Below are 25,427 nucleotides of genomic sequence, written 5' to 3' on the forward strand. Positions count from 1 at the left end.
GGTGTTCCTTAATTTTCTTTTGGTCCAAAGTGTGAAATTATTTTTATTGTCCTTAGTTTTTTTTGCTTTCTGGTTTTAGGATTTTTTGGGTTTGTTTTGTTTTGTTTTTGTTTTTTGTTTGTTTTTGTGGAGTGGTAGGGTAAGCTTTAGTTTGCTTGGGTCTTTATCCTTGTTAACACTGATACTGCAGGACCATGTCACCATTTTAGGATTATGTATCTCTTTGTCCATCTTTTGTTTATGACTCTAGAAAATCTGAGCTCCTTGTCGAGTTCCTTAGAATGTCCACACTGATGTTCATAGGTAACCCAGTGCTCTTCCCCATAGGTCTCATGTGAGATTCAGAGTTGAATGTTCTACTTTTCTAAATTAATGAATCCTTTTGTCTCAATATTATTATAAGCTTTTTTCAATATTATCATAAACTTGACAACGTATAGGATATTTGTATGTAAGCTAATTAGAAAGTAAAATTGGCCTTAATGGTCATTTAACAAGTGAAATTGACTGGTAGAATTAATTGAGTAACAAGAGAGACGGTAAAGTGGTCTTTAAAATATACTGAATTAGAAATTTAGTATATCCCCACATAGCTGGATGGTAGCTTTAGGTTGTGATTTCTGAAAATGTGATTTTCCCTGAAAACAATTTTTGGTTTAAGAATGTAAGATACTCAAAACTGGGATTTTCCCCCAAATTTCACTTGCCTATTTTTTCACTTTAAGATAGCATATAATCCTAATAATCTGTTTGTTCTCCAAAATTTTCTATTTTATTTTTAAGTAGTCACTATACCCAATGTGGGGCTTGAATTCACAAACCCAAGATCAAGAGTTACACGCTCTACCAACAGCCAGTCAGGAACCCCTGGAAATTTTCTTTTTAAATAGTGATCTGCTGCCCTCTTGCCACTTGTCTTTTTTTTTAAACTGGTATCCAGTATCCGATCACCACAAAATCAGGTTAGGGATAGCACCTGGGTGAATTTTAAGTTCATTTACATAACTTTGGGCCGAGCTAAAATTTTCTGAGGATAATGGTGTATAAAAATAAGCAAAACTTGGCAATTAAGCTTGACTGTACTTTTTCATCTTTTATAAATTAATAATCAGTCGGTTCCATCAGTTAATACTGTGTTTTAGTGAATCATGAGAGTCAACTTCATTTATTTTCCTCCTAAGTTAGCACTTGGTCCAGATGAGCATGTATTTATGTCTTTCCCTGAAATTTAATCTATACTCAAGGGGATTTTAAAATTGCTTTTCAGGAGAACATTGCATCGCTGCTCAAGTTAAAAAAATTTTGCTAAAAAAAATATGGCTAAAATATTCTGTCTCATTAAAAGAGGTTTTCTCCAATATTGTACAGAAGGAGAAATGAGCTACACATACAAAAGAAAAATATGTTTGAGTAAAATGAGAAATTTTTTAAATTATAGATTTAAATGGGCATAACATATTTTTTTGTCTTACAGGTTATATTAAAAGAGAAAGTAAAAGAACTGAATTTACATGAGGTAAGTTGCCTATAAGTATTTTAGTCTTTTCTCAAGCTGTTCTCTAATAGAAATAATATGCTGTGGTATACTTAACCATCTTTATTTCCAGAAGTTAACAAAAGTTAAGCTTATCTTGATCTGCTTAATAGAATATTTGAGGGTGAGGTCATATAAAAATCAATTATGAGATGACTTTAAGAAAGAAGATTAATTAATTGTGAGAAGATTTTTAATAGAGATGGTGGTGGTGTAAGATTTCATAGCAGTAGGAATGCTCTGTGCTATCCCTGATATGAGGAGGTAGGTGTAAATTAGTTTTTCTACTCAAGATGAATTTGCACTAATTTCGTTCTTGAAAATGTTCCTAGTAATCCCTTCATATAAATGGCACAAAAGAGGCAGTGATTACTTCATGGGGGTGGGATTTTGGGGAGGTGAGGCAAGAGGATACAATAGAGAAGAATGTAAGGGGAGATATGATTCCTTGGGATTATCTAGTGATGTAGTTGCATGGTTGGTTCCCAGGTGTTCATTATGCTACCACGCTTTATAACATGAATACAAAAGTGTGTGTGTATCCTGCTGTACACCTTCAGGCATGTCGCCTGTAAGAATTCTTTTTCATTTTACTGCTTAGGTCATCTCTGACTACAGTTTTCAGAATTTTTAATTTTAGGGCCCTTTTCTCTTCCTTCCTTTCCAAGTTTTTGAATTGGTTTGTAAAACAATGATTTGGAAAGGTGTGCATTATAATATCTGTCTTATATAATCTAATTGTGGGGCAACTTCATTGCTAGTCTCTTCAAAGAGAGTTGATTTGTAAAATTATTTGAATAATAATAAAATAATGATTTAGGGGTGCCTGGGTGGCTCAGTTGGTTAAGTGTCTGCCTTTGGCTCAGGTCATGATCTCAGGGTCCTGAGATCAAGCCTGCTTCTCCCTCTCCCTCTGCCTGCTACTCCCCCTTCTTATATGCTCTCTCCCTTTATCAAATAAGTAAATAAAATCTTGGGGGAAAAAAAGAATGATTTATATTATTGTCAAATACTTTGAAAATGTCTACTGCTCCTTTGCTCTTTTTGCATATTTTTTTATCAAAGAGTTGCTGTATTACAGCATTTTAGACCTAACCTTGGATTAAACCCAAAGCATCAATTACTGTTTGATTTTTTAATTAATTAATTAATTTGTTTGATAATTTATTTGTACTGTTTGATTTTTAAATTTTTCCAAAATTAACATGAAGTAATAGAGGATGATGTCTTTTCTATTTGAGGTCTCTTTGAGGACCATAAATGTAAAGGTTATATTCTGACACATTTTACCAGTATTAAACAACCAGGTTCCTCAGGAGCAGAAATCTTCCTCATTGGTGTGACCCACTAGATTAGAATGAGTCTTTATCTTGAATGAGGACATTGCATTGCATCACTATGCATTGGAGTTAGTATCCCATTTGCACCCACCCATTCCAGTTTTGCCGAGTCTGACCAGCTACTGATCCCTTCTCCCCATTATTTGGGGAGAAGTATGCACAGGATGCTGTGTGTTGAAACTGGTAGCTAGGATAACCTAACCTTGCTCTACAGCTTGTTTCTAGAAGCAATCAGGCATTTTTTGCAATTCATTTGGTCCTTTCAAGTTACATTTCTTGGTGATGAAACTATTTTGTCAGACTTTTGTGTTGTGTATGTATGCATTCCTGTATCCTAATTATACAGTAGTAAGAGTTTGGTCCTGTGTTAGCCTGTGGAATTTCAATATGGATACTGTTACTAGTGAATAATTACAATAGTGAAATATCAAAGACAAGCTAAATGTCCATCAGTGATGAGTAAATAAATAAAACATGATAAACTGGAAGATTATCCACCAAGAGAGGGAGGGAAGGAAGGAAACCTGTTAGAGTACAATGAAGGTACTATAAAGGAGGCATAATTAAGGACTGAGCTCTACCTGTAAATGTGTCAGCTGGGACAGATCTCTAGTGGGATCCAAAACAAAGCAAGTCACAAAGTAATATAAATGTTTATTTGACATATAAACTGAACTAAACACCATATTGTTCATGGATATATATGCATACTACAAGGTGTTTTATTGGGTTTGAGGATGAAAAATAGTTACATGGAGGAAGAGAAGAGAAAAAAGATTAGGGGAAGTTGGTCAAAAAAGATATTAGTTTTGTATGTAATGGTTCTTAAGGAAGGAAAATAGGTTAATATGTTACTTTTAAAATAATTTTAGAGTTGGGGCACCTGGGTGGCTCAGTTGGTTAGGTGCCCAACTCTTGGTTTTGGCTCAGGTCATGGTATTAGGGTTGTGCGATCGAACCCTAAGTCAGGCTCTGCATTGGGTGTGGAGCATCTTTGGGATTCTCTCTCTCCCTCTTCTCTCCCTCTTTAAAATAATAATAATTTTAGAGTTACTGGATACATAAAACATGTCAATGCTGTACTAAACTAGAGAAATGCAAATAAGCATAAAATACTAATTTCTGCTCTTAAGCAGTTAACAGTCTGGTAGAGGGGACTATAAATGAGAAAGTCACACTGAAGTATGCAGAGGGTGCTGTGTGTTATCTGGGATATGCTGAGAAGTTCTTGGGGGTACCGGTGTTGCACAAACAGCTTCTCCTTGGCTTTTGCTTCCCTAAGGGAGACTTCCTGGGACCTTGTAGACTGAGATGCCCAGATACCACCCCCACCAGCTTCTTAGACAGTTGGCTCTATAGCTGTGACTATATCATTTTTGCTTAATTTTTCCTACCAGTATAGGAGTCAAACAACATTTACAGTAAGTGAAGCTAAGGAGATACATATACATAATCAAAACACGAGAATATATCGTCCTTCTGTGAAGAAAATGTCCTCTCAGTACCCATAGTCTTTCCTATTTTTGTTTATTTCTCCATCTCTTCATAGAGACACAGATATACAGAAGGAGATCTGAGAGAAACAACAGAACTGTCATGCAAGTGGGTTAATATATGACATCTAATGAAGTCTTGGTGTCAAAAACAGAAGGGTGCTGTGACACACTGGGACATGTAGGTCCTGTTAAAGGAGTTGCCAGCACTCAGCTCTAGCTGATTGTTGCCATGTGGAAATATAGGCTAGTTGTTGCTAGATCTGGGGTTCTTCAAGAGAAGCCTCAGAGTCTTGGCATTAGTTTATGATCTGCCCCTGTTTGCACTTAGTCTTTGATTTGTTCACCACAGTGTCCCTAGCTCTAGTTTGGTGAGTGGTAGCTTTCTCCATTAAATTTCCTTTGTCAAAAATCAAATGGTCATATTTTGTGACTCTATTTCTGGATTCTCTATTCTGTTCCTTTGATTTATACACTCATCCCTTCTCCAACACCACAGTTTTAATGTAGCTTTACTAATAAAACTTACCATAGCTTCATAAATCTTAAAATCAATGATCCTCCAACTTTATTCTTTTCCAAAACTGTTATAGCTAGTCTAATTCCTCACTCTTCCACATATATTGTAGCATCAGTTAGTCTATATCTACAAAAAAAGAAGAAATCCTGCTGGGATTTTTGATTAGTACTGCATTAAGTCTATATATAATCAGGGGAAAATTGGTATCTTTACCATGAGTCTTCTAATCTATAAACATATTATGTCTTTCCATTTATTTATTTATTTATATAAGGCTCTGTTGTTAGCCAAATACACATTTAGGATTTTTAGGATTGTGTCTTCTTGGTGAATTGATACTTTTATTGAAATTGTAATACCCTCTTCATCTCTGGTAGTTTTCTTTGCTTTGAAATCTTTGCCTAGTATTAATATAGCACCTCTAGCTGGGGCGTCTGGGCAGCTCAGTCAGTTAAGTATCCGACTCTTAGTTTTAGCTCAGGTCATGATCTCATGGATGGTGAGATCAAGCCCCACATCAGGCTCCCCACTCAGTGGGGAGTCTGCTTGAAGATTCTCTCCCCCATTTGTGCTCACAAGCTCGCTCTTTCTCTCTCTCTCTAAAATAAATAAAAAGAATTAACTCCTTTTTAAAAAAATATATAGCACCTCTAGCTTTCTTTTGATTGTTTGCATAGCATGTCTTTTTCCATCTTTTTATTTTCAGTCTACCTATATAATTATATTTGAAGTGAGTTTTCTTATAGATAGCATAAGTTTGGGTTATGGTCTTTTTTTTTTTCCTTTAACCCACTCTGCCAATCTTTGTTTTAATTGGTATGTTTAGACCATTTACATTAGAGGCAATTATTGATGTTTGGAATTAGGCCCAATATTATATTATTTGTCTTCTGCTTTTCCCTATCTTTGTCATTCCTTTTCCTTATTCCTGCCTTCTTAGGGTTATTTGAACATTTTTAACAATCCATTTTAGTAATTCACTTTTCCTTTTTTAAACATTTTTTTTTTCATTTATTCAAGAGAGCACAAGAGCGAGCATGAGCAGGGGTAGGGGCAAAGGGAGAGAGAGAAGCAGACTCCCCACCAAGTAGAAGCCCAATGCGGGGCTCAGTCCCAGGACCGCAGAACCATGACCTGAGCCAAAGGCAAACACTCAACCAACTGAGCAACCCAGACACCCCTAGTAATCCATTTTTAGTATCTATTATGATTTTGACTTTATCTTTTTGTGTAATATTTTAGTGGAGTATAAAATAATTAGAATCAACTTTTTAGCACTTCAGTTGGAATGTAGAAACAAACCTTCCATCATATAGCTCCCTTTATCTTTTTCCCTTTATGCAATAGCTATCATATTACATCTATATTCATTGAAAATCCCATCAGACAGTGTTGTATTTTTTTACTTAAGACTATCAAATGTATTTTACAAAATTCAGGAGAGGAAAAATAGTGATAAATATTTATCATTTCTGTTGTTTTTTCATTCCTAATATTCCAATTTCCTTCTTAATTCCATTTTCCTTCTATCTGATGATATTCCTTTAGCATTTCTTTTAGAGCAGATCTGCTGGCTGTGAATTCTACTAGTTGGCCTTCATCTGAAAATGTCTTTATTTCACCTTCATTCCTAAAGGATATTTTTATTTGGTATAGAACTCTGGGTTGACACGTATTTTCTTTCAGCACTTTTTTTTTTTTTTTAAGATTTTATTTACTCATTGGAGAACAAGACAGCACAAGCAGGGAGGGGAGAGAGAGGGGGAAGCAGACTCCCCACTGATCAGGAAGCACAGTGCAGGGCTTGATCCCAGGACCCCAGGATCATGAGCTGAGCCATAAGCAGGCGCCTTAACTGACTGAGCCAGCCAGGCTCCCTCTTTCAGCACTTTTAAAATGTGCCACTTCCTTTTGGCCTCCATGATTTCCAGTGAGAAATTCATAGTTATTCAAATCCTTGATCCTCTATCAGTAATATGTCCTTTTTCTCCAGCTGTTTTCAAGATAATTTTTTCTTTGTCTAGTTTTCAGGAATTAATTATGATATATCTGAGCATGGATTTCTTTGGATTTATCCTGTTTGTGGTTTACTCAGCTTTCATAAATATGTAGGTTTGTCTTTCACCAAGGTTGGTAAATTATCAGCCATCATCCAGATCTTGTTTCCGCATTGCACTTTTTCTGTCCTGCCACCAAATCAGAGAAGGCCTCCTCCACCTGTTGTGGCCGTATGAACCAGAGTACACAAAGCCTTGTAGAACCCTGAGTTCACATCCACAGTACAGTGGTAGAGCCATCCACATAGCTTCTGGATTTGAATTAGGTCCATACCCTCTTCCAACACATAATTGCCTGTATCTACAGAAGGGTAGAAGACCCTGTTCCCCTCTGCATCTCAGGAGCGGGTGGGATCCTAGCTGCACAAGGACTAGGAAGAGCTATCTTTAGGTCAATTTTCCCAAGTCAGGGAGTGGGTGAAGAGTGGTGTAACAGACATGCTGTGGCCCTGCTCTGCCCTGCTTTCCACAAGAAGAGACTACAAAAAGGTTGGACCCATTGGAGTTGCCCCCTGTGGAAAGAACATCTTTTCCTTCTTCTCCTCCCTCCCCATAGGTTCATCCCCTTCCCTCTGCTCCAGTGAAGTAGTGGCTCTGGCAGTGCAGATTTCCTTTTGTTATGTAGGAGGAGATTGAAAACTTTTCAGTCTTTCTAGAACTACTGATAAGTCTTCTTATAAATTCCTGAATTTTGCTTTTAAATTAGTATACAAATATTTGGAGCCCAGTCGAGGTTTGTCTCAGGTTTGTTTGGATTGTAAAAACAGTTTAAAAAAAAAAAAAAACCCTACAAAAGTCAAAAGCATGTATAAGGAACTGACAGTATACAGGACCCTAAAGATCGAGTGGGTAGAATATAGTCCACCAGTTTGACCAAGGAACAGAGATCCCATGGGAGAGAAGGTCATAAGTCAATGAGGCATGTACAGTAATGTACCAAGGACTTGAACACATGAGGGCCATGGAAGGGACTTCCCACTGTATTTCAGTTTGGAACAAGAAAGTTGGATCTTTCCTGAATAGCACAACCATCTTTAGGTTCTTTTGTAGCTCTCAAAGATTCCAACTTTAAATGATACTTCTGAACTAGAAATGCTACCTTTGCAGAAGATGTGATATCCTCATAACCATTCAGGGAATATATAATGATAATGAGTGCCTACCACAGAATCTATTTAAAAGAAAACCATTTTGGCTGAATCACCTGAGCTGTGTGATTTTTTTGTGTGTGACATTGTCTTCCCCACATGACTCTCCATTCCCCAGTTTGCATTTGAGGTCAATTAATAGACAGTATCAGCCACCTGGAAATTATCAAAGCCTATCTTCTTGGGCATTTTAGAGATGTACACTGGGTGAATACTAGTCCAATATACATCTGTAGTTTCCATAAAGCCATTGTTCCCTCAAACATGTCTTATTTATGGATATAATCTCAGTGTAATATGAATGGAATCATTATACAAGATGGCAAGATTACTAAGATGTCTGTTACTTCATATAATTGTCTTAAGAGCAAGGGAACTCACATTTTTAAAAATTTAAATAAGGCATTCCTTATTTTGCATTTGTAGAAATTTTAAGAAAGTTAAATAGTGGGGCACCTGGGTGGCTCAGTCAGTTAAGTGTCTGCCTTCAACTCAGTGATCCAGGGTCCTGGGATCCAGCCCCTCATCAGGCTCCCTGCTGAGTAGGGAGTATGTTTCTCCCTCTTCCTCTGCCCCTCTCCCCCTTTGTGTGTGTACACTCTCTCTCTGTCTTTCTCTCTCAAATAAAATTTAAAAGTTCAGTAGAATGGACGTGGGCATGTTATCCAGCTTCTGAGCATGGAGAAAGAATGTGACCCTAGCCTTTCCCATGGTGACAATCTCCCCACAAGTACATGCCCCTCACAAAGAATCTCCTCCATCCCTCTCCATAAGAGACGAGGAAACACAAGAAGCACCTAGTGCAGAGCCCCACTTCCTACTCCACAAATGTGAAATGCCCAGGTTGCTATAAAAGCACCACCAACCGGGGCGCCTGGGTGGCTCGGTGGGTTAAAGCCTCTGCCTTCGGCTCAGGTCATGATCCCAGGGTCCTGGGATCTGAGCCCCGCATCGGGCTCTCTGCTCAGCAGGGAGCCTGCTTCCTCCTCTCTCTCTGCCTGCCTCTCTGCCTACTTGAGATCTCTGTCAAATAAATAAATAAAATCTTTAAAAAAAAAAAAAAAAGCACCACCAACTTTAGTCAGGCACAAATGGTAGTTTTGTGAGTTAGCTGCTCCACTGTCCTCTGACAACCTACAGGAGGAAAAACAAGGCGTATAGAAAAATGTTCCTTCAGATAGAAGCAGCACTAAAGCACCCTGAATCAAGATGAGTGGGAAACCATCCCAATAAACACATTTTGTGTTTATTGTAAAATGTGATTCTGTCTGTTTGAGTCTGAAGCCATCACACCTTGATGGTCTTACTGTCCTCAAGGACTTGCAGTTTCTGCTGTTCCCCAAGCTACAAAAAAATTACTTCGGTGGTACCTCACCCAGTTTCCTTCTGCTTTCTGCAGATACCATCAGTTAAGAACTTTTCTGACTTTTAACATGTAAAACAGGCAACCTCAAGTATCTATAGACTGACCAGTCAGTAAGTATATATATTCCTATCCCAGCTTCTGGCAGGGCTGACATTATCATAGGATGCATTGTTTGACTTCAGAAAATGAAAAGTGATAAGGAACTCTTCCTTTCTCATTCTGTCAGGTCCTAATGTCAAGACCAGATGGAGACATCACAAAAAAAAGAACTCCAAACCAATATCCCATACGTATATAGGTGAAAAAATCCTCAACAAAATACTAGCAAACCAAATCTACCAGCATATAAAAAGAATTATATATTGTAACCAAGTGGAATTTATCCCAGGAATACAAGGTTGGTTCAACAAAGGAAAATCAGTCGATATTAACAGATAAAGGGAGGGAAAAACCCACATGATAAAAACACTCAACAAACTAGAAATAGAAGGAAACTTCCTCAACTTGTTAAAGGACATCTATGAAAAACACAGAGCTAACATCGTAATGGTGAAAGGCTGACAGCTTTTCCCCCTAAGGTCAGAATAAGACAAGGATGCCTGCTCTTACCACTTTCATTCAACATTGCACTGCAGGGACTAGCCAGAGCAGTTAGGCAAGAAAAGGTAATAAAAGGTATCCAGATTAGAAAGGAAGAAGTAAAACTGTATTTGCAGATGATATGTATTTATAAAAACTGAAAATTCTAAAGAATCCACCAAAAATCATGAGTGCTAATAAATGAGTTCAACAGATGTCCAGGATACAAGATCAATATACAAAAACCAGCTGTATTTCTATGCATTGGCAATGAATAATTCAAAAGTGAAATTAAGAAAACTATTCCATTTACAACAGCATCAAAAAGATTAAGGTAACTGGGAATAATTTTTTTTTAAGATTTTATTTATTCATTTGACAGAGCTCACAAGTAGACAGGCAGGCAGAGAGAGAGAAGGGGGAAGCAGCCTCCCCGCTGAGCAGAGAGCCTGATGTGGGGCTCGATCCCAGGATCCTGGGATCATGACCTGAGCTGAAAGCAGAGGCTTTAACCCACTGAGCCACCCAGGCGCCCCTGGGAATAAATTTAATAAAGAAGCTCAGACTTCTACACTAAAAACTACAAAATATCCTTGAAGGATATCTGGGACACCTGGGTGGCTCAGTCAGTTAAATGTCTGCCTTCAGCTTGGGTCATGATCCCAGAGTCCTGGGACCGAGCACATCAGGCTTCTTACACAGCAGGAAGCCTGCTTCTCCCTCTGCCTGCTGCTCCTCCTGCTTGTGCACGTGTGTGCATGCTTGCTCGCTCTCTCTCTCTCTCTGACAAATAAATCCTAAAAAGAAAAAAATCCTTGAAGGATATTAAGGAAAACCTATATAAGTGGAAAGACCTGCTATGTTCATGGTTTTGAAGACCTACTATTGATAGGATGGCAATATTCCCCATAATATTTACAGAATCAATGCTATCCCTATCAAAATCACAGCTGTCTTTTTGGGGGGGGGGGGAGAAATTGACAAGCAGATTTGAAAATTCACATGGAAGTGCAAGGAACCCAGAATATCCAAAAACAATCTTGAAAAAGAACAGAGTTGGAGGATTCACACCTCCCAATTTTGGAACTTAAAGCTTCAACATTTAAGACAGTGTGATACTAGCAGTTGGAAAAACATGCAGATCAATAGAACAGAATTGAGAGTTCAAAAACAAACTTACACATTTATGGTCAATTGATTTTTTTTTTTAAGATTTTATTTATTTATTTGACAGAGAGAGATCACAAGTAGGCAGAGAGGCAGGCAGAGAGAGAGGAGGAAGCAGGCTCCCTGTGGAGCAGAGAGCCCGATGCAGGGCTCGATTCCAGGACCCTGAGATCATGACCTGAGCTGGAGGCAGCGGCTTAATCCACTGAGCCACCCAGGCGCCCAATTTTTTTTTTTTTTTTTTAAACAGACAGAGATCACAAGTAGGCAGAGAGGCAGGCAGAGAGAGAGGGAAAAGCAGGTTGCCTGCTGAGCAGAGAGCCCGGTTCGGGGCTTGATCCCAGTACCCTGGGATCATGACCTGAGCTGAAGGCAGAGGCTTTAACCCACTGAGCCACCCAGGCGCCCCGTCAATTGATTTTCAATAAGTGTGTCAAGACAATCCAATAGGAAAAGAATAGTTGATTCAGTAAATGGTGCGTGATAACTAGATAACCAAATTATGCAAAAGAATGAAGTTGGAACCCTGCTTCACACCATATACAAAAATTAACTAAAACTTGGACCAGAGACCTATATGTAACAACTGAAATTCTAAAACTCTTAGAAATAAGCATAGATACACATTTTTGTGACTTTGGGTTCAATAACCCAAAGAGTTTCTTAAACATGACACCTAAAGCACAAGCAACCAAAGGAAAAAAAAACACATAAATTGAACTTCATCAAAATTTAAAAACCCTCATACTTCAAATAACTTTATCAAGAAAGTAAAAAGACAACCCACAGGGAGAAAACATTTGCAGATCTTGTATCTGTTAAGAGTCTAGTATCCACAATATATAAAGAACTGTTATAACTCAATAATAAAAAGCCTACAAAATAAAAAGATCTGTAAATATTTTTTTTAAGATTTTATTTATTTATTTGACAGAGAGAGATCACAAGTAGGCAGAGAGGCAAGCAGAGAGAGTGAGAGGGAAGCAGGCTCCCTGCCAAGCAGAAAGCCCGATGCGGGACTCGATCCGAGGACCCTGAGATCATGACCTGAGCTGAAGGCAGTGGCCTAAACCACTGAGCCACCCAGGCGCCCCTGTAAATATTTTATATCAGTCCTTTCATCCTAGCAAGTCTTCTGCAGAACAGAAGCTTTTTAGTTTGATGAAGTCCAGTTTATCGACTTTTTTTTTCCTTTGGTTGTTTATGCGTTAGGGGTGATATAATGCTTTTGATGCCTATGCATGTCCAATTACTCCAATACCATTTGTTGAAAAAGTTGTCCTGTCATTGAAATGCTTTTGCATCTTTGTCAAAATTAGTTGGCTATCTGATAAGGGATTTTTATCTAGAATATTTATAAAGAAATTGTACATGTCAATAATAAAAAGAAAAATAATGCTACTGAAAAAAAAAATGGGGCAAAGGGAACAGACATTTCTCCAAAGAAGATTTGTAACAGACCAATAAGCACAATATCATTAGTCAAAAAATGCACATCAAAACCACAATGAGATACCACTTCATACCATCTAGGATGGCTATAATCAAAAAGACAATAATAATAACCTGATGATAAGGAGAAATTGGACCCTTCATACACAGCTGGTGGGAACATGAAATTATGTAGCCACTCTGGAAAACAGTTTAGTCATTCCTCAGAAAGTTAAATACAGGGATGCCTGGGTGGTTCCGTTGGTTAAGCAACTGCCTTCAGCTTTGGTTGTGATCCCAGGGTCCTGGAATTGAGCCCCATGTCAGGCTCCCTGTTTAGCGGGGAGCCTGCTTCTCCCTCTCCGCCCTATTCATGCTCTCTTTTGCTCTCTCTCTCTCTCAAATAAATAAAATCTTAAAAAAAAAAAAAAGTTAGAGTTATCATATGACCTAACAATTACTCCTAGTTAAATAACCAGAGAATTGAAAACTTAATTACGGAACACCTGGGTGGCTCAGTTGGTTAAGCAGCTGCCTTCAGTTTGGGTCATGATCCCGAGGTCCTGGGATCCAGTCCTACATCCGGCTCCTTACGCAGCAGGGAGCCTGCTTCTCTCTCTGCCTCTGCCTGCCACTCTGCCTACTTGTGCTCTCTCTCTGACAAAAAAAAATAAATAAAATCTTTAAAAATAAAAAAAAACCTCAATTACTTGTCTGGTTTGTTGTAGGTTTTTTAAAGATTTTTTTTAAAAGATTTTTATTTATTTATTTAACAGAGAGAGAGAGATCACAAGTAGGCAGAGAGGCAGGCAGAGAGAAAGGGGGAAGCAGGCTCCCCGCTGAGCCGAGAGCCCGATGCGGGGCTCCATCCCAGGACCCTGAGATCATGACCAGAGCTGAAGGCAGAGGTTTAACCCACTGATCCACCCATGCACCCCCTTTTTTAAAGATTTAGCTTATTTTTTGTCAGAGTGTATGTGTCCGCAAGCACAAGCAGGGAGAGCAGCAGGCAGAGGGAGAAACAGACTCCCCATAGGAGGGAGCCCAATAGGGGACTCCATCCCAGGGCGCTGGGATCATGACCTGAGCTAAAGGCAGACACTTGACAGACCTAGCCACCGAGACGTCCTTCAGTTATTTGTTCAGAGCAACATTATTCTCAATAGCCAAAGGGTAGAAATAATCCAAGTTGCCATCAACATATGAATGGGTAAACAAATATGGTATATCCATAATACTCTTTAGCCATAAAAGTGAATAAATGTGGATGAACTTTGAAGGCATCGTGCTAAGTAAAGAAAGGCAATCAGTTGCATTTCTGTACACCAACAACAAGACAGAAGAAAGAGAAATTAAGGAGTCAATCCCATTTACAATTGCACCCGAAACTATAAGATACCTAGGAATAAACCTAACCAAAGAGGCTAAGAATCTATACGCAGAAAATTATAAAGTACTCATGAAAGAAATTGAGGAAGACACAAAGAAATGGAAAAATGTTCCATGCTCCTGGATTGGAAGAATAAATATTGTGAAAATGTCTATGCTACCTAAAGCAATCTACACATTTAATGCAATCCCTATCAAAATACCATCCATTTTTTTCAAAGAAATGGAACAAATAATCCTAAAATTTATATGGAACCAGAAAAGACCTTGAATAGCCAAAGGAATATTGAAAAAGAAAGCCAAAGTTGGTGGCATCACAGTTCCGGACTTCAAGCTCTATTACAAAGTTGTCATCATCAAGACAGCATGGTACTGGCACAAAAACAGACACATCGATCAGTGGAACAGAATAGAGAGCCCAGAAATAGACCCTCAACTCTATGGTCAACTAATCTTTGACAAAGCAGGAAAGAATGTCCAATGGAAAAAAGACAGCCTCTTCAATAAATGGTGCTGGGAAAATTGGACAGCCACATGCAGAAAAATGAAATTGGACCACTTCCTTACACCACACACGAAAATAGACTCAAAATGGATGAAGGACCTCAATGTGAGAAAGGAATCCATCAAAATCCTTGAGGAGAACGCAGGCAGCAACCTCTTCGACCTCAGCCGCAGCAACATCTTCCTAGGAACATTGCCAAAGGCAAGGGAAGCAAGGGCAAAAATGAATTATTGGGATTTCATCAAGATCAAAAGCTTTTGCACAGCAAAGGAAACAGTTAACAAAACCAAAAGACAACTGACAGAATGGGAGAAGATATTTGCAAACGACATATCAGATAAAGGGCTAGTATCCAAAATCTATAAGGAACCTAGCAAACTCAACACCCAAAGAACAAACAATCCAATCAAGAAATGGGCAGAGGACATGAACAGACATTTCTGCAAAGAAGACATCCAGATGGCCAACAGACACATGAAAAAGTGCTCCACGTCACTCGGCATCAGGGAAATACAAATCAAAACCACAATGAGATATCACCTCACACCAGTCAGAATGGCTAAAATTAACAAGTCAAGAAATGACAGATGCTGGCGAGGATGCGGAGAAAGGGGAACCCTTCTACACTGTTGGTGGGAATGCAAGCTGGTGCAACCACTCTGGAAAACAGCATGGAGGTTCCTCAAAATGTTGAAAATAGAACTACCCTATGACCCAGCAATTGCACTACTGGGTATTTACCCTAAAGATACAAACATAGTGATCCGAAGGGGCACGTGTACCCGAATGTTTATAGCAGCAATGTCTACAATAGCCAAACTATGGAACGAGCCTAGATGTCCATCAACAGATGAATGGATAAAGAAGGTGTGGTATATATACACAATGGAATACTATGCAGCCATCAAAAGAAATGAAATCTTGCCATTTGCGACGACGTGGATGGAACTAGAGGGTATCATGCTTAGTGAAATAAGTCAATCGGAGAAAGACAACTGTCATATGATCTCCTTGATTTGAGGACATGGAGAAGCAACATGGGGGGTTAGGGGGATAGGAGAAGAATAAATGAAACAAGATGGGATTGGGAGGGAGACAAACCATAAATGACTCTTAATCTCACAAAACAAACTGGGGGTTGCTGGGGGGAGGTGGGATTAGGAGAGGGGGAGGGGGTTATGGACATTGGGTAGAGTATGTGCTATTGTGAGTGCTGTGAAGTGTGTAAACCTGGCAATTCACAGACCTGTACCCCTGGGGATAAAAATACATTATATGTTTATAAAAAAAAAATTGGAAGGGGAGGTGAACCATAAGAGACTATGGACTCTGAAAAACAATCTGAGGGTTTTGAGGGGTCAGGGGTGGGAGGTTGGAGGAACAGGTGGTGGGTAATGGGGAGGGCACGTTTTGCATGGAGCACTGGCTGTTGTGAAAAAACAATGAATACGGGGCACCTGGGTGGCTCAGTGGTTTAAGCCACTGCCTTCGGCTCGGGTCATGATCTCAGGGTCCTGGGATCGAGTCCCACGTCCGGCTCTCTGCTCTGAAGGGAGCCTGCTTTCCTCTCACTCTCTCTGCCTGCCTATCTGCCTACTTGTGATCTCTCTCTGTCAAATAAATAAATAAAATCTTTAAAAAAAAAAAAAAAAAAAACAATGAATACTGTTACACTGAAAAAATAAATTAATTAAATTTAAAAAAAAAGAAAGGCAGACAAAAAAGACCACATATTGTAAGATACCATTTCACGATTCCATTTCATTCTAGAAATGACCAGAATAGACAAATCCATCCAGACAGAAAGTGATTAGTGGTTGCCAGGGACTGGGAAGTAGGGGGAACGGGGAGTGACTGCTTATGGGTGTGTGCTTTGGAGGCAGGGAATGAAATGTCCTGGAATTGGGTAGTGATGATGGTTGCACAATTCTGTGAATATACTAAAAACTGCTGAATTGTATAAAGTGGTGAATATTATGTAAATTACATCTCCATTTTTAAAAAGGTATGGGAAGTTACACCGGAGAAGCAATCTTGTTGAAATACTGGGAAGTAAAGCTGATTTGCAAAATATGATCTATAAAGTTATAAAATTAGTTTGGCACTTCATGATACTTTTGAGAAGTCAGATCTGAGGCTTTTCTCTTTGTGACTACCCTTGGCTTATGGTCACCTATGGCACTTAACATGTCAGAATTTATCTTCTTTTTTTTCCTGGGTGACTATGGTTTTAGAATTTAAGAATATAATGGCACTTGGGGTGCCTGGGTGGCTCAGTGGGTTAAAGCCTCTGCCTTTGGCTCAGGTCATGATCCCAGGGCTCTCTGGGGAGCCTGCTCCCCCACCCGCCCCCGCCTGCTGCTCTGCCTACTTGTGATTTCTGTTGGATAAATAAATAAAAATCTTTAAAAATATATATATATAGTAGCACATTATAACCAATAGTCATAACTCTGTTTTGAAAAGGCTACAAATCTAATCTTGGATCCTAGAAAAATAAGCAAATTAAAATGAGTGGCTTACCAACTTCTTGCCCTTTGTTAGGATCAGCACTGAATCTCCAGAAGCAGAGCCAGCAGTCCTAACCCTCTTTCCCTCCTGTGCTGGGAGAGAAGCTTTGTGTTTAAGGCCAGAAGGGCCTGTTCATATAGTCTGTGAGGTGGGAACATCATCCCCCTTTACAGATGGGAAGCTAAAGCCCAAAAAGATGGCCCCCATGGCTGGAACTGCTAGTTTCTCACCTTTCCTCATAGCTTATTCTCAGCCTTCCTCCAGAAGTCAAAAATGGGCTTAAAAATAGTGTGCCCATCATGAAATTTAAATGTAAATAAAAACCACTAGTATTGATAGACTGACTGCCTTACTGCCTCCTCAGCCCTGCCCCTTGTCTGAACTGATGACAGTGGGGCAGGTAGTGTCCCCAGTTTACAGATGAAGAAACAGCTTGAGAGGCATCATGATGGCTGAGGTCCCACATCTAGTGGGTGTCTGAGCCAAGACTAACTGTCCTGGCTTCTCCCCTGCTGTCTTCACAGTAATGCTGAACCTAAGACAGTTATTCATTTTCCTCCTCCTCTTGTGAAGATCCTATCTGCTGTATACACAACCCCCCTCCGCCCCCCGCCGAGAGTTCCCCCAATGAAGGCTGCTGGAAACCAACATTCACGACACTGACCACAGGGCACAAAGAGCCATGTGTCCTGTCACATAACCTAAGAAGACTGGGTTACATATTACAGGTGAATGAAGATATAGGCAACAGGGAGGTCATGTTAATGGGATGCACAAGAAATAGTGATGGTTTATCCAGGATCCCTGGATATGGACAGGGAAGCAAGCAGGGAGGAGTTCAAGCTTTGGGCAGGAGACAAGTAGTACAGCAGGACATCTGTGCAGTGGACCTGGGTCCCCAGCCAGGCCTGGTTACTCAACAAGGTGGTTGCTCTGAGCCTGTTTTCTCATCTGTAAAGTGGGTATATACAATGATACTTGATGTCCCTGGGTGCTAGAATGTGCCCAAGTAGTAGTGGTTAGAACCCAGCATCTAGCTGTGAAGGAGAAGGCCTCCTTCCAGGCAGTAGAGCCTGGCCGCCTGTCAGAGGGGGATCCTGTCTACAGCTCCATCTGTATATTTTCATAAGTTTAACTTTAGTGACTCGAATAACTCTCTATATGACAAAGACACTGATAGGACTGTGCCAAAGTGAAGGGCCCCAAGAACTATAAAAAGCATGTTACTGCAGACTGTGCCATGGTTTATAATTTCTACATTATGAAAAACCGAAGGAGACCCCCAGGGCATGGGCCATCCCCCTTAGGGGCTGTGCTGCTGAGCAGGCATTCCCTGGGAGTCAGCCCCTCATCCACCACAGGAAAATTGCATTATATTCAGTCTGTCTACTAAGAATAAACCTAAGTGAGACTCTGCCAATGCACTGAAGTAAAGGAAGCTGCCTTTGCTGTCTCTTCCTGTCTGCCCTCTATCTTGAAGACAGGTGACAGGAAAAGCATAAGACTCTTCTTCAGAAGACCTGACACATTCCAGCCGGTTTCTTTCACTTAAGGAGTCATGGGACCTTGTAAGTCCCTTCAAATGGCTGGCCTCAGGGTCTGTACTTTACTTCGGGGCTGCGAGTGTACTTAGCAGACACATTGCCTCACCTGTGAATTTGTCTTTCAGCTCTGTGCAGTGTGTCTAGAAGACTTCAAGCCTCGAGATGAGTTGGGCATTTGTCCATGTAAGCATGCCTTCCACAGAAAGTGAGTATTATTTAAAGGGACCTGTGTTTGAGGTATATCAAGCAACTTGTGGGCTTGGGACAGTGCCAGACAAGCTATGACTGGTCTGCAATACAGAAAGCAGAATGTACCCCACGGGGGTGTGTGTGTGTGTGTGTGTATACATGTGACATTAGGAGGGATTATGGTGATGGAATATGACCACCAGGCAGGACTTTAAGCAGAGGGCCAGATAAGCCACCTCCTTAGAACCAGGGCTATAAGCGGCTACTTAACTGGAACCTTCCAAGAGAGCTTCTATTCTTAAAAACTTACTTTAATCAAAACCATGGTTATTTTAAATCAAAATAATAAAGTATGAATGTCAATGGTAGAGGAGGCCATCTCCCATGCAGACATATTAATATTCCCCCTTCTCTGACAATTTTATGTTATTTCTATTAAAAACTTTTATTTCGGGGCACCTGGGTGGCTCAGTGGGTTAAAGCCTCTGCCTTCGGCTCAGGTCATGATCCCAGGGTCCTGGGATCGAGCCCCACATCGGGCTCTCTGCTCCACAGGGAGCCTGCTTCCTCCTCTCTCTCTGCCTGCCTCTCTGCCTACTTGTGGTTTCTCTCTGTCAAATAAATAAAATATTAAAAAAAAAAAAAAACTTTTATTTCTCCTACTTCCCACCACCATCCTCAGTGTACTTCATTAACAAATTAGGATAATTTGAGGATATAGCATGCTGTAGTTTCTTAGTGTCACCTTTTGGAAGACTAGAGGCTCTGGTGCGCCTGCTGGTGGAGCTGTTTGGGGCCTGAGTGTTCACACCGGCCCCTGCCTATAAGGGACAGAGGTGTTCAACCCATGATGGAGGTGGGCAGGAGGCGCCACAAGCATGGGACTGACCTCGCCCTCCTGTGTTGTCTCACCTTGCAGGTGCCTTATTAAGTGGCTGGAGGTTCGGAAGGTGTGTCCACTGTGCAACATGCCAGTTCTGCAGCTGGCCCAGCTGCACAGTAAACAGGATCGTGGACCCCCACAGGGGCCCCTGCCTGGGGCAGAGAACATTGTATAGCTCCCCCAAGGATCAAACTGCTGCGGGATCCAGCGACCATGTGGAGCCAGGAGGAACACAGGTGGTCTCTGTGTTGGCTGCTCTACCTGGGGCACCAGCTACCACTTCCTTTGCCTCGTGAAGAACTTGGGCCAGCTAAGCTGGAAACCCAGACTTCTGGGTCTTGTCACAACCAAAGCACGCTGACACTACCCCATGCCAAGAGAAGAGGAGTGGATGATGGATGAGCCCTCCAGTTATTTTCAAGAAATGTCATGAGGGTCTCTTGCTGACGCCATTACTCTGTCTCCCAGATACTTATCTCCATGTCAAGGTGAATCTTTATCAAGCAGAAGGGAAGATAAACAGAACTGTTAGAGAAGGGAATTGAGGGCAGGTCTTTAAAGCCACCCCCCGCCCCCTACCCTGTGGACAGATGAGCTTCTATGCAGACCGTGCATGCCTTTGCAGCAACAGACCCTCCGGGCAGCCCCTGAGCCAAGTAAAACCAGCGGTTACCTCAGCTGAAGCACGACTGGTTGCCAGTGATTGGTGAGGCAGTGCCAACAAGGCTTTTCACATTATGTTCCTTTGATAAGGTCATCTTGGAACCCAAGGGCTTTGGTTATCACAGAGCAGCAGTGCCCCTCACCATCCCCTTCTCCCTCAAGTTCACAAGACTTGCTTATCAAATCATCTGAAAACATTAGATGTGCTTGGAAAGGCCTGGTCAGAAGCCATTCCCTCTTATTTCCCTGACTCCCCAATGAGGCCTGGCTAAGCTGCCCATCAGGAGCCCCAGCCGGGTGTGGACCTCTGAGCCAATGCTGTCCCTGTGTGACCCAGAGGGCCTCAGGGTGCTCCCCACACCACGACATGCAGTGTAACTCCAGCACTGCTGCTAGTCTCAGCCCACTGCCTTGGTAAAGAGCTGCTGTGAGCCCCTCAGACGGCTCCCAAGAGGAGCTCCCTCCTGAGAATGGCCAGTCCTCCCAGCCCTGCTATGATAAGAGGATGCTGACCCCCTTGCCTCTTCCCTCTGTTCTCTTCTTTCTAGATACCGTTTCTACTTGAGAAAATGCCGGTCATTGATGTTTTAACAATTTGAAGCATCCCAAATAAGATCCTTATGTAATTCTGAAAAGCTGGGATCCACTTGAAATTGTAAATAGTGTCAGGAAGCTCCTACGGGACACTGTTCCCCTGCTGGTGTGTGCCTCACTATTCAGACTTGCGATAAGTAACTGAAAGTGTCTTTATAGGAGAGAAATGCATGCTGCTCTTTAGCCTTTCTGTCCAACTTTTCTAGAAACAACTCCCCATCTGTTCAGGTTCATGAATACTGTACAAATCAGCTATCTGAAATGACTTTGGGTCAGATAGAAAGTTCTCTTCTATGTCCTTCTGTCATGGGGTAGACTCATCAACAGCTTTGCTCCATTCCACAGGTGTGAGGACAGTTTCTCGGAAATGTGGTCTGCATGGCATAGAGAGTGGATGTAGGAAACTTTGCTACTCTATTCATGGCAGGTCTCTAGGGATTTTTTTTTTCCTGGAATCCAGCCTCTGTGGTCTTAGAAAGGAAGAGGGAACCTGTCCTTGGCTCAGGTGGCTGGGGCCAGAGGAGGAGGAAAATTCCCACTAGCCTAGGAAAGTGCTGGGCAGAATCCAGCTTGGAAAATTACAAATCCAGTTGGTCAGAATTGGCTGTTTGCTCCGTGTGACCTATTCATGGCACGCCAACTGGCTGCTGGCTAAACGGGGCAAGGAAGTGTGGGATCTTTTTATATGAAAGCCTTAGCCTGTTGGGCGTCCTTGAAAGATCTTTTCATGCGTTCCTACTTCCATCGTTTCTATGTTCTGTTTCGGTAGCATAATGGAGCTGAATGCTGCAAAGCACCCAGTTTACAGTGCAAGGTTTCCAGTGACTAGTTCAGAAATATGCCTGCTTCTGGACTAGCCTCATTAGTGGCCAACACCCACCATTTCCCATGGAATGGCCTTGGAATGAATCTCACCTTGTCGTTAATGGGGTTAGAACAGGAAAGAATTTTTCTCAAAGGAGGAATTCTCGTGTTCTAAACCGCAAATGATCTCAGCTCACAGCTTCAGCACGATTATAACCCATCAGTTGCAGCCTTTTTCTGTCCTGTGCATCGGTGTGAGGAGACCGCCCCACAAGTCCCTATTTGTGTAGGGAAGTAGATGAGTTCATTTCCTGTTACCACAGGAAGCGCAAGTTGACATGGTGCGGAGTTCCAGCTGGTAGAGGAAAGTTCAAGAATGCTGTGCACTCTCCCCTGGGCACGAACCCCCACAAGGTACCACCGGCGTGACCTCAACACCTGTGAAGGCGGAGCACTTTCTAAATGCAGCTCTTCCCCCAGGATGGAGCTGGGCATGGAGCGCCGCTCGCAGTCATCTCCTTTCTTGGCTCCATCGTCTCCCTGCAGCATATGGCCAGCGCCATGCACGGTAGTTCCTGCAACTGTTAGCAACACAACCTGAATGCACTTGCTCCCCACATCTGGGTCCTCCTCCAGGACTCTCTGCTGCACTGCCGTAACTGCCAGTGGCCAGCACTTCACTTTTACATCTATCTTTAATTCTGACTAGAATACGGCCTTCGTGGACACGGTTAAATCTCCATCTGGACATTAACAAGTTAAGGATCCCCTAATATTCTTGGCACAAGCTTATACCTTAGAGGCCAGCCTTGCCACATCTGTCTTTTGTTGGTGAGTTGACGGTGGCCTTTTGTTAATCTCTAGACACATGGGGTCTTTGGTCTGTCCGCTCTTGGGCCAGTGGCACTGGCTGGTGACATGGTAGTTTTTTACTTTCTCTTAATGAATCTTAAGCAGCTCGAAGATCAGATGTTACTTGTATGCTGTGGGTTAAAAGAACGTAACTCAGCCCCAACTGAACTCCATGGGTGGCTGCATCATTATCTAGTTATTGCTAGGGGTACAGCTGAATTTAGCTGGCTTTAGAAACAGAACAAAACCAGCCTAACTTGATTTCTGAATGAGTCGGCAAAGATATTGTCCTCAGCCGCTTTTATTTGCCACAGTGTGTTTGGTTGGGCCTGTCCCTAGCAGGTAAGGTATTTGTAGTCTGCACCCACCAAGGCAGGGAGCAGGACAAGAGAGAAATGACCAGATGGGAGCAGATGGCCCGTGGGAAGTTTGAGGTGAGGAGTACAGGGAACATCCCATCATTGCCAGATAGCTTGTTCTTGACATGTCTTGACAAACGAAGAACCTCTCCTCCGGTGCCAAGTCTCTTGGGCCCATCAGGGGAATGATTTCCCCCTTTCCACAGACCCACTTCAAAGCTTGTCACCTCCATGGCCTGCTCCTACTCTGCTAAGCTATTCTGAACAACTGTAGTAATTTTCTGAAAGGCTGAGAATTACAAAATGAACACAGGGAGGCATCCCTAGGGCTCTGGACAGAAAAAGTGCACAGAGTGACTTGAAATCCTCCTTGGCCATTCACCAGCCAAGTGTCTTTATGCAAGTTAGCCTCTCAAAGCTGGTTTCCTTATCCATCCATTAGTAACGTCTTTGCTGGTTCTTGTGGGGACCAGCCATGTCCAAAGCCTGGTGGGAAGTTGGCCTGGGGTTGTGGAAGCTCCTAAGTAGGGGACATCGTAATGCATGTCACGCAGGGCTCCTCTGTAGTTCAGGTAGCAACAAAACCTCAGCAGGAGCCTCCTGAGGGACAGGGGGCTGCCCCTGGGATCTAGGTTTGCCTGAGCCCCTTCCTTTGCCTCTCCGGAGCTTCCCTAGTCACCTCCATGTACCTTTGCCCATAGTGCTCCCTGAGTGCTATTCCTTAAATTTTTGAGTAGGTAATCCCTTCACATAGTTCACAAATCATAAAGTCTTCCTCGCATCCCTGACCTGACAAGCCCAACTTTAACACCCCTTGAACTTCCCCTTTTAGTTGGTTCCATGTAGATCCTTCCAGTGACGATTTATGCATATACAGGTAAATACACACGTGTATGTATACACGAGCACTTGTGTGTGTATATATAATTTTTCTTTTTTTTTTTTTTTTTACTTATGTGATACCAGACAAGTATATCCAAGGAGCATTCCTATTCATGGGGGAAGAGCCATCCCAGAAGGCAGAGTATCTGTAAAAGGTGAGCCCATAATTGGGGGATGTCTTTGCAATCACATTCCTTTTTGAGTAAGGCATTTTTTATTGATTGCAGCATACTGGAATTCTCATTTTCCATACAAGGCAGAAACAGCAATCACTTCATGGCCCTTACCAAACAGATGCTCAGATAGTACGTGAGCACAACCAATTTCTAGACTGTCTTCCTGGTCTGTGACGGGACACTGAAAAGCAGGTTCCACTCTCTTGCTGACAGCAGCAGTGCAGACCTCTGGTCCTGGTCCAGCAGTCTTTGCAGGGCCTGGACAAGCTGCCCCCACCCCCACCAAACCCCATCTGATGGGGTGATGTCTGGCTACAACAGCCATGATTTCTTAGGTGAGCTCCTGTGTTTTTGAGGCAGGGGATGTGAGAAGCAGCAGCAACTGAAGCCTGAAGCAGCCTTCTTTTTGCGCCCCCCGGGGGGGGGGGGGGGCTCTCAGATGATGCTAAGCAGGTAGGTGAGCAGTCTCCTCCAAATTAACCATAGATACACACCATTCAGGGTCCATATTGAAGGTCATGTGCTCTGCTCCCTTTCCCACCCCACTCTATGCACACATTAAAAAGAAAATGCTTCCCACAGAATTTTCTCCACTCGACAATAGAAATTACTCCACCAGTCATGTTTTCCTTTAAAGAAAAAAAATGTCTTAAGTTCATTTTTGCCCCTGCAGAAGATAGAGGTGCTGCTTCCAGGCAGCTCTGCAGGGAGGGGCATGGACTCCTGCCTCTTAGTCCTCACCAACCTCCCTGGCCTTCCCTTGGATTAAAAGTGCAACTTGGGCCCCTAACCTGAAACTTGAAAGGAACTGTATGTGAAATGCCACCTGTTAAAAGTATCTCGTCCTGGCGAGAATGTCTTCCACACAAGCTATTATGAATTTTAAGTAAAAGAGATGAACACGTCTCAATTCGCAATGTCTAAATTCTGGTAAAATCTGCAGCTGCAAACTGGAAATGGTTCTTTCATAGATAAGATGAACAAAAAAGACCCACGTGCCATGAAATGTGCTTCCATTTGAGAACAGCAGGAGAAAAAGGGGCTTATTCAGTTTGTTCACCTTCAGAGGCCAACTTGTTGCAAGATGCAAAGAGTTTCGTTCCACTTTTAGACCAAGCATCGCACCCTTGGCTTACCAATCTAGAGCTCACTCCTGTGGCTCTGGGGTCAGGGAGAACACCCACCCTGCTTCAGGGACATGACCTCAAATGTGGTCCCCACCAGTCAAGGGACCTGTCTGTAGTTTGAGGAAGCTCCTCTCCGCTCCCTGTGCCAGTACCAGCCTGGTGGTCCTAAGTCTAGGGCCAGGTGCACACTGTCCTTCCATGTGCCCCTTCCCTCGCAGGCCCTGCTAGATAGAGCAGGTGGGGCCAGGGTTAGGGAAGTCCCTCCTGGCGAGGGCCTGGTCTTCCGAGAGTGCTCCTGATACTGTCGTCTCTGC

The 25,427-nt window shown here is 42.1% G+C and overlaps 1 protein-coding gene and 1 pseudogene across 1 annotated transcript in view; both read left to right on the top strand.

Annotated features, from left to right (window-relative positions):
- The window catches only part of RNF24 (ring finger protein 24), a 112,920-nt gene extending 88,453 nt beyond the window's left edge, over nucleotides 1-24,467 (top strand). Inside the window, exons 4-6 of the mRNA XM_045980338.1 lie at nucleotides 1,475-1,516; nucleotides 18,710-18,789; nucleotides 19,693-24,467. Coding sequence (XP_045836294.1) covers nucleotides 1,475-1,516; nucleotides 18,710-18,789; nucleotides 19,693-19,831 — 261 coding nt within the window. The 3' untranslated portion in view covers nucleotides 19,832-24,467. The remainder of the gene's footprint in view (nucleotides 1-1,474; nucleotides 1,517-18,709; nucleotides 18,790-19,692) is intronic.
- Nucleotides 8,827-9,285, top strand: LOC123926460 (annotated as a pseudogene).
- Nucleotides 24,468-25,427: the final 960 nt, after the last annotated feature.

Source organism: Meles meles, chromosome 16 (genome assembly GCF_922984935.1).
Source record: "Meles meles chromosome 16, mMelMel3.1 paternal haplotype, whole genome shotgun sequence".
NCBI classification, from domain to species: domain Eukaryota; kingdom Metazoa; phylum Chordata; class Mammalia; order Carnivora; family Mustelidae; genus Meles; species Meles meles.